The sequence below is a fragment of the Mirounga leonina genome, unplaced genomic scaffold (genome assembly GCF_011800145.1).
Source record: "Mirounga leonina isolate KUSES-001 unplaced genomic scaffold, KU_Mleo_1.0 Mir_175, whole genome shotgun sequence".
In the NCBI taxonomy this organism is placed as follows: Eukaryota; Metazoa; Chordata; class Mammalia; order Carnivora; family Phocidae; genus Mirounga; species Mirounga leonina.
The window spans coordinates 30,918,104-30,932,391 of NW_023270453.1; the positions used below are offsets into that span (position 1 = coordinate 30,918,104).

General features: G+C 44.1%; 2 protein-coding genes across 2 annotated transcripts in view; one reads left to right on the forward strand and one right to left on the reverse strand.

The window, feature by feature from the left end:
- SNX29 (sorting nexin 29) overlaps window positions 1–14,288 on the forward strand; it is a 497,051-nt gene that overhangs the window by 144,526 nt on the left and 338,237 nt on the right. The window lies entirely within an intron of this gene.
- On the reverse strand, window positions 11,183–11,587 carry LOC118021844 (ATP synthase-coupling factor 6, mitochondrial-like). Its single transcript, XM_035022299.1, has one exon. It carries the CDS (start codon window positions 11,529–11,531, stop codon window positions 11,205–11,207), a length of 327 nt encoding a protein of 108 aa, XP_034878190.1. The 5' UTR covers window positions 11,532–11,587; the 3' UTR covers window positions 11,183–11,204.

The following is a 14,288-nucleotide window of genomic DNA, read 5'->3' on the forward strand; positions in this document are numbered from 1 at the left end:
GTCGCTCCCGCTCAGCCCTGCGGACGTCAGGGGCTGTCATTCTTTGTTGGAGGCTGTCCCATGCACTGCAGGACCTTGAGCAGCTTCTCGGGGCTCTGCCCACTAGATGCCAGTAGCAGCCTCCCCTCAATCATGACCCCCCAAAAGTCTTCACACGTGGCCCCATCCCTGGCATTGGCCCCGATGGAGAACTAACGCTGTGGAGAGGGGGAGCAGCTCCCCTGCGCTGGAGGCAGCCCGGCAGCACGCGGGTGAGGGAGGCGGCCCGCAGTGAAGGGCAGCAGGGCCTCGGGGAGTCCCAGCACTCCGCGGGCGAGGTGGCTGCTGGGAAAGCGAGCAGCAGGCACAGTGGGGGCGGGCCCTGGAGGGGGTGGCGCTCGGGGACAGCCCAGCTCCCCAGGCTCCAGTGCCCTGGGAGCCAATCTCTGCTGTGCTGTCGTGGGAAGGACAGGGCTGTGGGCATGTGGCACCCGGGGTGCCTGCCCATGCTGTGTGCCCAAAGCCGGCATATGGAGTGATGGGGCCCCGGCAGTGTGCTTGGGGGGGTGCTCCCAGCAGGCTGGAGGCCGGGAGGAGAGGGTGGTGGTAATCCGGGGGTCCGATGGGCTGCACTTGAGAGGTGCTGGTGGGCCATAGAGGGTACTCTGCGTAGAGCTGGGGAGGCAGGCTCCGTGAACCGGACCGGTTAGGACGAGGGAGCGGTGGAGGATGATGGGGCTCTGAAGGAGGAGGTGTGTGGGCCTGAGCATGTGTGCGTGCACGTGCCTGTGTGTGTGTGTGTGTGTGTTTGAGTGTGTGAGTGATGCCAGCCCGAGGCTTCACAGGAGACCTCCGGGAGACCTTGATTTCCAGGTAGACAGTGGTGGGATTTACTTATGGCTCTGGAGCTCAGGAGAAAAATCATGGCTTTTAGGTGCTTTTGGGGTCGTGGGGAAGTGATGCGAGTTTTGTATCTGAGATTACTTTGGTGGTTTGGAGCAGAGCTGGGAAGACCTTTGACTAGGGCCAGGGTGTGTGCTGGTGGTCTGTGATTCCCTCGCTAGCTCCTGATAGACCCTATAGGAGAACTCCAACCCTCCTCCCTGCTTAACAGAGGCTCTCGGGTGATCTGATGGTTTCCCCCAGAAATGTATAACTCCTGCTGATAATGGGGGTTTCACAGAGTTGCTCACATCATTGTCGCATTATAACTAGGAGCACCAAATGGGTCCTGGCTCTGGAGCCTGCTGTTGTATCACTAAATCCTTGCCAAAAGGCTGAAATTTATTTAAAAAAAAAAAAAAAAAGAGGGGGAGCTATAAAGTACTCAAGGTACTTCCCTCTTGTGATCCTCCTGAGTCAGGTAGCAATAAATGTACACTTTTGATAGGTCTCTGCCAGAGCATGGTGTGTGTGTGTGTGTGTGTGTGTGTGTGTGTGTGTTGGACTCTCTTATTTTGAGCCTCTGTGTTTAAAACCGTCTGCTGAGAAAGCAAGAAGGCGGGAGCCCCCCAGCTCCAGTTGGGGCCGTATTCTGAAGTCCATGTGGTTTCTTTGCCAACGAGGAGCGTATGGTTCAGGGCGTAGCTGGTGGGTGCTCTCCCTAGGAATGGCGAATGTAGAGGAAGCACTGTGTGTGAGGGTTCTTTGGGTTGCAGGTTTTAAAAAAGAAAGTGAACTCCAATCAGTTTACATAAAACAAAACCAAAAAAAACAAGGAACCTATTAGTGGGAAACCCAAAAGGATGGTGTTCGCTTCTGATATGGATCCAAAACAGGAATGAAGTTCCTGGGCTCTGAGTTTTAGCCCTGAGCTTTCTTTATGGATTGACCTCTTACACAGGTGGGCATTCTTGAGAGGTGGCAAACATGACCTTGAGCAGCTCCAGGCTTACAGTCTTCTTGAAGGATCTCTGCAGAGTGAGGAACACCATTCCTCCCCAAAAGTACTGTAAGGGTCAGTAGGGCCTCCCTGGCTTGGTTGTCAGTTCCAGAGGGACGGACTAGCCAGGGTCAGATGCCCACCCCTGGTAGGTAGGGAAGGTGGGGCTATGGGATTGATAGACCCACTAGAATTTCCTGAAGGGCAGTCTCCAGAAGGAAGGGAATGGAGTGACTCCCCCAAAAGCAGGTGAATTTCTTCCACCTGGAAATGTTGGCAAATCCAGGATCTTGGATTTCAGGTCTTTGAAGTGAAGAGTAGAGGAACTTCTGCTGGTCACAGGGTAGGGAGCCCTACTTTTTAGGCTTAATACAGCATTTAGGTCAAATTCACGTTTGTCTAATAATTATTACAGGTGTTCATTGTTGACCTCAGCTTGTGGCATGGTTGGTGGTCAGTTGTTACATCTGGTTGAGGACTTCGTTTTATTTCTCAGCTCTGCTCCTTACAGGCTGTGGCACCTTCAGGCAAGTCTCCTGCTCTCTACCTCAGTTTCCAATGGATGCCAAACCTACCTATCTCAAGGTGCTTTTGTGAGGACCGATGGGAAGCCTGAACTGATGAATGGTGAAGTTGTTAGCAGACATGCCCCCCACTGCTGATTGCTGGTGGTGGTCTGGGGCACACATGGGTGTTTAGTTTCCCCCTTAGACCAAAAACTTCGAATTTTCATTCTGGAAGTATTACACTCTCTGAGAGTTTGTCTGTGTGTGTTTTCAAATTTTACTTTTTACGTACTTAATAATGTGAAGTGTTGCACAAGAATGAACTGCAGCTCGGTGCCTGAGGAGGCTCTCACATGGTTTGGCTTTGCTTACCTGCTGAGGAGAAGTAGGTTATGTATGTGTCTTAAAATAAAAGGTGGTGTATTGTTCTTGGCAATTTAAGGGGGGAAGGGAATGGCAGGAAGGAGAGGGCCAGGCTGGAGGAAAGAGCACAGAGACAGGGCAGAGGGTGTCATGGTGGCTTGGGTGGGGCTGAGATCCGTCGTTGTTCTGCTCTGGTGGGTGGCACCTCCACCTGTGTCCCCAGGGCCTGAAAGAGCAGGGGGTGACACATGGATTAGGAGCTGGGGCTGAACCTCCGCTCCGCCATTGACTAGAGCTGTCACCTCGGTCATCATTCTTCTCTGAGCCTCCTGTTCTAGTCTGTAAAATGGAACCATAATACAATTTTCTTCATAGGGTTGTTGGTACGGACTAAACAAGGAAATCTGGGCAAAGTGCCTAGAACTCGACAGCAGTTATTAAGGGTATAATGTTACATTGTTAAGAGTGTAATATTAGAACGAATGAATGTCATTTTTAGATAGGAAGGAAGTTGGCTATGCAATTCTCACTTTAAGGATAATGGACACTGAGATTCGAAGACAAAGTAACTGATGTGAGGTATCGCATGGCTCGTGAGTTGGTAAAGTTCCTCTGTGAGGGACCGGATAGTAAACACTTTGGGATCTGTCGACCCCATGATCTCTGTTGGAACTACTCGGCTCTGCCAGCGCAGTGTAGAAACGGCCACAGATGACACATCAACGAATAGTTGTGGCTGTGTATCCGAAAAACTCTAATTACAAGATACTGTTACCAACAAAACTTTATTTCCTATGGTTGTGGCTGCTTTTGGCCTGAGGCCTCATTTTGCCCTCCCCCCGACACCCCTCTTGCCAAGCGGTTAGTTGCCACGTGCTGAGTTAGCTACTTGCATCTGGGTCTTGAGGTTTCACATTCTAGCCCTGTCCCACTGTGACACCCAGCTGTGTCTATATGCGTATCAGAAGAAGCTTGTCTGCCAACCAGGAGCCAGACACCTGCTTTTGCAGCCGCTGAGACCCTTTGGGAGAAGGGAAGGGCTTCATTTCCCAACTTGTGAGATGCTGGTAGAGAAGTTTCCTCTCTTTAGGGCTTAATGTATTTTAATTCCTTGGATGCTTGGCTGGGTTTTGCAGCCTTGCCACTGTTTGTTGATGGTTCAGCAAAAGTGAAAGTGATTGATGGAAAGTCTTTATCTGCAATGGCAGGCTCCTGCTAACTGTCCCTAAAATGACAGAGCCTCAGACTCCAGATCAGCACCTCCTCGGTGTTCCGTCGCTGCTGCACAGCATCCCCCAGGGGCCTCTCCTGGGATGTGGCAGGGCCATCGGCTTTGTGCTCCTGAGCTGCAGGAACAACCATGTGGGAGGGGTGGTGGAGCGGAACCCCTCAGGAGCGTGCTCGGCTCCCGGTCAGCCTGTGACCGCTCTGCTCGAAGGGCAAGAAGAAGTCACTGGAGTTTTTCCAGCTTTGACCTCGGCTCAGAGGAAAGTGTTCACTCTGGGCAGACGGGCGGTAGAGGGGTTTGTCACTGGACTCCTGCCAACTGCACGGCAGGTTCGTGCCAGGTGCCTTGGGCCTGGCAGGGGCAGGATGGAGCGGTGACAGCACCCCACCTTGTGTGGCATTCACCAACCGTCAAGGCAGCCTCAGAACCAGCACAAAAGACTCCTCAAAGCTCATTTAAAAACCGAGGGAATAGGTGTATTTTCCACGCGATAACCCTGTTGGTGCTTTCTTAATAACGAATGATACAAAGATGAGGAGGTTACACAACGAGATGAAAATGGAACCTGCTGGGCGGCTTGTTGGAAAGTGGCTAAGTTCTCCCCCTTACTAATAAACAGCATGTTGAAGGAGATTGTGTGTTGTGTGCGGTTGAGCTCTTTGGATTTTTGGAGGAGGAAAATGGTTCTATAAATTGCAAATATTATTAGTCTACTGCAAATCGTAAGTCTTCCGTCCTTGAGCTAGGAGGGACATAGCTTAGTGTCCTCTCCAGAGAAGCCTAACAAAAAATGTTAATTACATTTCGTTTACTGCTTAGGTAACTTCCAAAGGGAGATGGGGCTTGGGAATAATTATTTGGGGATTTTTCCATTTTTGGAGCTGATGCTTAGGGATTATCTAAATTGTTACTAATCTTACTGGGCTGCATGTTACTCCCTGCCTCGCTTATAAACTTGCCATGGCATTGGCCTCATCAGAAGTGGGTCACTATTTGCTAAACACTGAATTATGTCCTCCCCAAATTCCTATGTTTGCAGTCCTAACCCTTGATGTGACTGTATGCGGAGACAGGGTCTTGAAGGAGTAATAAAGGATAAATGAGGTCATCAGGGTAGGACCCTGATCCAAAATGATGGATGTTAGGTTCTTAGGAGAAGAGGAAGAGCTAGCAGGAAGGAATGCAGGCACACAGAGGAAAGACTGTGTGAGGACACCAGGAGAAGGAGACCATCTGGAAGCTGAGGGGAGTGGCCTCGGGAGTAAACCAAACCTCCTACACTTTGGTCTTGGGCTTCCAGCCTCCAGAGCGCCAGGAAATACATGTGTAGTGTGTATGCCACCTGGTCTGTGGTACTTGGTTATGGCAGCCCTAGCAGACTAAGACATGATTCACTGATGTCTCTTGTCCCATCTTCTGACAGGTGCACGTTCAAATCCTGGGTCCACGGCTTATTAGCTGTGAGTACTTGGGGCAGATTAATGAACCATCCTGTGTCTCAGTTTCTTTTTCTGTAAAGTGGGGTTAGTATATGTCCCAGAAATGGCGTATTCTGTGATTGTGTGTTTTTGTAGTGTGACTTGTGAAAGGGTTTGACTCCATCTGAGCCTTGTTTTCTGAGAGTAACCCATAGGCTGGTGTTCCGTATCCAGTTTTTTGTTTTTTTTTTAATTGGTTTTCTGTGACTTCCATCCCTCAGTGATGGAGGCAAACATCTCCCTAGCATTTATGGCCAGAGCAGTGTGGTATAGGGGGAAAACAAGCTGGTCCTGGGGTCAGGCTGCATGTGTTGGTGGGGGGTGGGGTGGGGGCGCTGGCTGCTTTTCTACTTAAAGCTGCAGTCGGCTCAGCTGTATAATGGGGCCAGTGTGGAGTTGGGCTAGAATTCTTGTATGTTGCACAGACTAGGATTCTGTGATGCCATTTTAATCCATGTGGGGCTACATCCCTCATGGCGGTCCTGGTGGTTTTTCTCCCCGGTAGGGGTGGTATTAGTCTGTTCAGGGTCTTAATAAAAGACGTTATCAGTCTTATTTAGAGGCAGACCTTGTTGGTTATATGTTCGCACATCCTCAATGCCTGGTATAAAGCAGGTGCTCAATTATTTTTATTAAGTTTTATTGATACACAATTCACATGTGGTAGAATTCATCTACCTCAAGAATGCAGTTTAGTGGTTGTTAGTACATTGGCAGCATTGAATTATTTTCTCAATTTTAAATAGGAATATGAATGAATTCATTATCTGATGCCTCACTTGTAGCGTTCCCTCATTCGGTCGGTGTTGGTGGAGCGCCTGGTATGTGCCAGGTGAGGTGCTAGTTTCAGCCCTGGGGATCCAGCAGTATCCCAGGCACGTGAAATTGTGTGCCTTCATGGAGGTCACATTCTTGTGAATTTGGGAGGACGAAAGCCAGGATTTGGTAGTGGTTGGCCTTCCCTCCCTCATGTAGCTGCTGGCCAGCTATTGAACAGGGCTACCTAGCGATAACTCTATCTGACCTTAGACTTCATTGTGTCTGCCATTCCACAAGTTGCTAATGTGGACTCTGTGTCACTGTAGTTTTCATCTGATCAGTATTCACTGGATGTGGGGAAAGGACCAAGGTCAGGAAATACCAGGGTGGAGGTTCCATGCTTCAGTGAGCTCCAGAGGATGAGATGTGAAGGGACCTCTCCGGATGAACACCTGGTTACAGGGCACGGCTGCAGTGGGGGGCTGCAGTAAGATTTTTTACGTACACTTTCCCCATTCTTAGAAAAAAATCCTTTTGCATCTATATTGTCTGAGCCCTTAGCCAATAACGTACTTTTTCACTTTAATTCTTGTTTAGTCTTAGTTCCATAAGTTGACATAAGTTCTGTAAGTTTTTGCTCCAGCTCTTTGGCTGGCTGGCTAGTCATTTGGGTTTTTGGAAGCTTGTTCTCTGCTATTTTGTGGGGAGCTAGGTGGGATGGGCTGGTGTTTTCAGGAATAACCAGCTCAGACTTCCTTCACGTAGTTACTAGTTTGTGTTCTTTATACTTGAAATAAACTAGGTGGACCTGAATACCCTTAGATCACATTTTCTTGATTATCTTAAATAGGTTACTATGTCTTTTGGAAGCATTGTTTTGGAAGATGGATGATAACCTAATTTTCTTACCCTTAGAAGTCACTAGCCTGAGGGGATTCTTCTTTCTCCCATGGTCAGTAATTGCACTAGACTGCATCTTGGTGTTAGTCACTCAAAATTCGTATTCCAGGTACATGGTGTGCTCTGACAATATGTAATAGCAAATTTCTTGCAACAAAGTTTTGTGCCTCTCCAGGGGCTTCTGTTTGCTTTATATTGGTTCTTATTTGTCCTGAGAATTTGTCACTTTCTCTCAAATCACTTTTATCCCTTTATTTCCTTTCAGTTTTTTTCTTAGTGTTTTTGAAAGTTTTTTCTTTTCTTTTTCTTTTTTGACCTTCTAAGTGTTCCTTCTAGGTTGGTATTCATTTCTGAAATGTTTTCTTCAATTGCCTGAGTTCCGTCACCTCATGACTGCGTCTGATTCTGCTTCATGTTGTTTTTTCCTGTGTTCCATCATTTCTGTGTGTCTTTTTTTTTTTCCATGTGTCTTTGAACATAGTTCGAAATAGAAAGTTGCAGTTACATGGGTATTTCTGGCATGCCTTCATTACATGTAGATATGTTCCACCTGTTACTCTTACTTCTTAGAACTTTGGGATTTTATCTGATTTAAATTGATACACAATTGATTTAAATTTATTAATTTATTTTAAAATTAAAATTTTAATAATATAATATATAATATAATAAAATTTAATAAAATTTAAAATTAAAATTTTAAAATTAAAATTTATTATTAAAATAAATTTAAATTGATACACAACACAATCCTTCTGTTGCTCTTCATGTGTAGTCAGGAAAGTAAACTTCTGGAGGGAGGTGGGGTTGATGGCTACCTTTTCCAACTTGGCAGTGCTCCCTCTTCTGTTTTGATGGTGTGATCAGGTGCGTGGGAGCCTTTTCCCTGAAGCTTCCTGTCCTTGTCCTGCTGCCCTGCCTTTACCTTGGTTGTCTTCTCTCGCCTCTGGTGTGTCTCTCCTCCATTATGATTCCACTCCAGTGTGTGGTGTCTTTATTGTGGGGCCCTGCCCTGGAAAGGAGATTTAGTGGGCCAGTTTCCAGGATGAGTGGAGGCCAGCCTACATGAGCCCCGTCAGCCTCCCTGTAGGTTCCTTGTACTCAGCTGCTGCAGGGAGGAGGGAAACTCCCCCAGTGTTTCTGTACTTGATGGTTCAGCATGTTCCTTCCCAGGGAGTACCCGTGATGGTTGAGGGGGTTGTTTTTGCAGGATATCTTATCAGATGCCCTGGTTGCTTCCCTCTGCACTCACCTGCACAGAAGGTGATGCCACCATGGCTGATGGTTTGTCCTTAGCTGCTTATTAGTCACCCAGCTTTACATTATCCATAAGCTTGTGGTTTTGGTATTTAGTTATGTATATATTTAGAGAGATTATAAAAATATGCTGCTCTCCCTACTGTTTTCCTAAAATCCCTTCCTGAGTAGACCTTTAAAATAACACTGATAAATGCCCCCCCCCCCCCGCCAAAATAATAATTCCACCAGATAAAGCACAAAAGAGGGAAGTTGCCATTGGATGTGAAATTGAAGGTGAATAGTCAGCTGGTAACAGGCTGATTGATTACGGTGGATCATGGTTCATTTTCCTTCATGAAACTGCTGATTCTTTTGGTTCCTAAGCATCTTCATTCGTTCCCAGCAGTGCTTCTCGTTCCGGGTGCTGCGGAGGGCTTCTGGGGGCTGAGGCTGTGAATCCTTCAGCCCATGATGTCGCCAGAGGGGCTGAGGTGCCAGGCGCCCCTGGCCAGTCACCTCCAGCCTGAGCAGCTTCATCTGTTTACCCTCAGGGGGGCATAGAAAAGTCATTTTGAGTCCTGCTATGGATTTCTTTATTCACCAAACATTCCTTATTTAAAAAACAAAAGGTTTTTTTTTTTTTTTTTTTTTAATTTCAAACCTACCCAAAATGTGCAAGGTTAGTACAGTGAATTTGGGTATACATACACTTCTCCTAGATTGACCAGTGGTTAACACTTAGCACATTTGTCTTTATTTCCATTTTTTTTTTTTTAATTTAAATTCTAGTTAGTTAACATAAAGTGCAATATTGGTTTCTGGAGTTGAATTCAGTGATTCATCACTTACAGCACCCAGTGCTCATCACAAGTGCAGTCTTTTTTTTTTTTTTTTTTTTAAAGATTTTATTTATTTATTTGAGAGAGAGAGAATGAGAGACAGAGAGCACAAGAGGGAAGAGGGCAGAGGGAGAAGCAGACCCCCTGCTGAGCAGGGAGCCCGATGCGGGACTCGATCCCGGGACTCCAGGATCATGACCTGAGCCGAAGGCAGTCGCTTAACCAACTGAGCCACCCAGGTGCCCACAAGTGCAGTCTTGAATGCCCACCACCCACCACCTCCCTTATCAACCCTCCCTTCTCTATTGTTAAGAGTCTCTTAGGGCTTGTTTTCCCCCTCTCCTTTTTTTTCTTTCCCCTTTCCCATATGTTCATCTATTTTCTTTCTTAAATTCCCCGTATGAGTGAGACCATAGGGTATTTGTCTTTCTCTGACTTACTTCACTTAGTGTAATACACTCTGGCTCCGTCCATCATTTTTTTGATGGCTGAGTAATATTCCATTGCATATATACCACATCTTCTTTATTCATTCATCAGTAGATGGACACTTGGGCTTTCTCCATAGTTTGGGTACTGTAAATAATGCTGCTGTACATATCAGGGTGCATGTACAGCTTTGAATTTGTATTTATATATCCTTTTGGGTAAATACCCAGTAGTGCAATTGCTGGATTGTAGGGTAGTTCTATTTTTAACTGTTTGAGGAACCTCCATACTGTTTTCCAAAGCTGCTGCACCAGCTTGCATTCCCACCAACGGTGTAGGAGGGTTCCCCTTTCTCCGCATCCTCACCAACACCTGTTGTTTCCTGTGTTGTTAATTTTAGCCATTCTGACAGGTGGGAGGTGATATCTCATTGGGGTTTTGATTTCTATTTCCCTGATGATGAGTGATGTTGAGCATCTTTTCATGTATCTGTTAGCCAACTGGATGCCTTCTTTGTACAAATTGTCTATTCATGTCTTCTGCCCATTTCTTAACTGGATTATTTTTGGGGTGTTGAGTTTGATAAGTTCTTTGTATATTTTGGTTACTAACCTTTTAGCAGAATGTTGTTTGCAAATATCTTCTCCCATTCTGTAGGCTGCCTTTTAGTTTTGTGGATGGTTTCCTTCACTGTGTGGAAGCTTTTTTTATCTTGATAAAGTCCCAATAGTTCATTTTTGCTTTTGTTTCCCTCGCCTTCAGCAATGTGTCTACTAAGAAGTTGTTATGGCCGAAGTAAAAGAGGTTGCTGTCTGTGTTCTCCTCTAGGATTTTGACAGATTCCTGTCTCACATTTAGGTCTTTAATCCATTTTGAATTTATTTTTGTGTATGGTACAAGAAAGTGGTCCAGTTTCATTCTTCATGTGGCTGTCCATTTTTCATGACACTGTTTGTTGAAGAGACTGTTTTTCCCATTAGGTATTCTTTTTTTCTTCATTAAAGATTAGTTGACTATATAGTTGTGGGTCCATTTCTAATTTCTGTATTCTGTACTATTGATCTGTGTGTCTGTTTTTGTGCCACTACCCTACTGTCTTGATGACTACAGCTTTGTAACAGAGCTTGAAATCTGGAATCGTGATGCCTCTAGTTTTGTTTTTCTTTTTCAGGATTGTTTTGCTATTTGGGGTCTTCCATGGTTCCATACAAATTTTAGGGTTGTTTGTTCCAGCTCTGTGAAAAATGTTGATGGTATTTTGATAGGGATTGCATTTAATGTGTGGGTTGCTTTGGGTAGCATAGACATTTTAACAGTATTTGTTCTTTCAATCCATAAGCAGGGAATGTTTTTCCATTTCTTTGTGTCTTCCTCAATTTCATAAGTGTATAGTTTCCAGAGTACAGATATTTTAACTCTTTAGTTAGGTTTATTCCTAGGTATCTTACTGGTTTTGGTGCAATTGCAAATGGGATCGATTCCTCAATGCCTCGATTTCTATTTCTTTTTCTTTTTCTTTTTTGACAGTTGAGAAATGTGTGTTTATTCTGATACAGTTGTACAACTAATCTAGGACAAATTACCAAATTTTACATTCTTTCTTCAGGACTGGGGTTTTTCGATGACTTCAAATTTAGGATCTTCAAATTTGAAGTCTGGGAATGTATTTATTTCTGCTTTGCCATACATTTGCTTAAGCTTAAAAAGCTCCCTCTCTAGGTCTTGCTGGTACTCTGGGCCAGTATCAACGGGTCCTCCAGATGCCTGTCGCTTAGTTCTGTATTCTCTAGTCTTGTCCACAAAGAGTTTCTGCACAGGATCAAGTTCCTTATTAAATGCCACTGCTGTCACACCACTGTTCCTCCTCAAATGAACTGAGACTGCAGACCGAATGAGAGAGGAGAACCTGAAGAGCCTCTGAAGAATCATGGTGATTCTGTTACTTGCACTCAGTCCCGAGCTGCCAGAGCCTCTGCGGCCGCCACCGTTCTACCTTGATTTCTTTTTCTGTGGCTTCGTTATTGGTGTAGAGAAATGCAACAGATTTTTGCACACTGATTTTATATCCTGTGACTTTGCTGAATTTATATGAGTTCTACCAATTTTTTGGTGGAATCTTTCAGGTTTCCTGTATAGATTATCATTTTGTCTGCACAGAGTGGAAGTTTGACTTCTTCCTTGCTGATTCGGATGCCTTTTCTTTTTATTGTTTGATTGCTGAGGCTGACTTCCAGTACTATGTTAAATAGTAATGGTGAGAATGGACATCCTTGTCTTGCTTCTGACTGTAGGGGAAAGGCTCTGAATTTTTTGCCATTGAAGATGATATTAGCTGTGGGTCTTTTGTATATGACCTTTATGATGTTGAGGTATGTTCCATCTGTCCCTACTTTGTTGAGAGTTTTTATCCAGAAAGGATGCTGTATTTTGTCAAATGCTTTTTGTGCATCTGTTGACAGGATCATATGGTTCTTAAACTTTGTTTTGTTAACGTGGTGTTCCACGTTGATTTTTTGCAGATACTGAACCACCCCTGCAGCCCAGGAATAAATCCCACTTGATCATGGTGAATAATTCTTTTAATGTACTGTTGACTTCGATTTGCTCGTATTGAGAATTTTTATTTCCATGTTGATTAGGGCTACTGGCCTGCAATTCTTCTTTTTAGTAGGGGAGGGAGAGGGAGAGAGAATCTGAAGCAGACTCCAAGCTGAGTGCAAAGCCCGAAGTCGGGCTTGATCCCATGACCTGAGCCAAAACCAGGAGTTGGATATTTAATGGACTGAGCCACCCAGGCGCCCCTGTTGGGAGATTTTTGATTACTGATTCAATTTCTTTGCTGGTTATGATCTGTTCAAATTTTCTATTTCTTCCTGTTCCAGTTTTGGTAGTTTGTTTCTAGCAATTTGTCCATTCCTTCCCAATTGCCCAGTTTGTTGGCATATAATTTATCATAGTATAAATGTGTTGGTTGTGATATCTCCTCTTATATTTGTGCTTTTATCTATTTGGGTCCTTGCTCTTTTCTTTTCGATAAGTCTGGCTAAGGGTTTTATCACTTTTATTCTTCCAAAGAACCAGCTCTTAGTTTCACTGGTTTGTTCTACTGTTTTTTGTTTGTTTGTTTGTTTCTTTATAGTTTATTTCTGTTGTAATATTTATTATTTTCCCTTCTTCTGCTGGCTTTGGGTTTTATTTGCTGTTCCTTTTCTAGCTCCTTTAGGTGTAAGGTTAGGTTGTGTATTTGAGACTTTTCTTGCTTCTTGAGGTAGGCCTTGCAATATACTTCCATCTTAGGGCTGCCTTTGCCACATCCCAAAGGGTTTGGACTGTTGTGTTTTCATTTGCATTCATGTATTTTTTTAAATTAATTTCCTGGTTAACCCATGCATAATTTTTTTGTATTTTTTTTTCATCTCTTCATCTCTTGTTGCAGTTTTTGGTTTAAAATCTAGTTTGTCTGATGTAACTGGCTACTCCAGCTTTCTTTTGACGACGTCCATTAGCGTGGTAGATGGTTTTCCATCCCCTCACGTTCAATCTGCAGGTGTCTTTAGGTCTAAAATTAGTCTCTTGTAGGCAGCATAAAAATAGATCTTGTTTTTTTTTTAATCCATTCTGAAACCCTATGTCTTTTGATTGGAGCATTTAGTCCATTTATATTCAGAGTGATTATTGAAAGAGATGAATTCAGTGTCATTGTGTTGTCTGTAGAGTTGGTATTTCTGGTGATGTTCTCTGGTCCTTTCTATTCTTTGTTGCTTTGAGTGTTTTTTCCCCCACTCACAGAGTCCCCCTTAATATTTCTTGCAGGGCTGGTGTAGTGGTCATGAACTCCTTTACTTTTTTTTTTTTTTTTTTTTGTCAGGAAACTCTTTATCTTTCTTTCTATTCTGAATGACAGCCTTGGTGGATAAAGCATTCTTGGCTGCATATTTTTTCCATTCAGCATGTTAAATATTTCCTTTTATTCCTTTCTGGCCTGCTGAGTCTCTGTGGACAGATCTGCTGCAAACCTGATCTGTCTTCTCTTGTAGGTTTGGGTTTTTTTCCCCCTTCCTGCTTTTAGGATTCTTTCCTTGTCTATGTATTGTGTGAGTTTGACTATGATAAGCCTTGGTGATAGTCAGCTTTTGTTGAATTAATGGGAGTTCTCTGTGCTTGGATTTTGGTGTGTGTATGCTTCCCCATATTAGGGAAGTTTTAGCTGTAATCTGCTTGAATAAACGTTTTGCTCTCTTTTCATTTTCTGTGACTCTTAGGATACCAATGTTAGTCTGTTTTAATAAGTCGCTGAGTTCCCTAAGTCTGCCTTTGTGATCCATTACCTTTGTTTCCCTCTTCTTTTCAGTTCATTATTTTTCACGGTTTTATATTCTGTATCACCGATTCCTCTGGTTTGTCCATCCTCATTTTTATGGCATCCATTTGAGTCTGCATCTCGGTTATAGCATTTTTAATTTCAGTTTGACTAGATTTTAGTTATTCTATCACTGCAGTAAGGGTTTCTCTAGTGTCTTCCATGCTTTCTTAAAGCCCAGCTAGTATCCTTAAAATTGTTTTTAAATTCTAGTTCAGACAGCCTACTTATATTTGCATTGATTAAATCTGTGGCTGTCCTTTCTTCCTGTTCTTCCTTTGGGGTGAATTCCTCTGTCTTGTCATTTTGGAGGGGAGGGCAAAGGC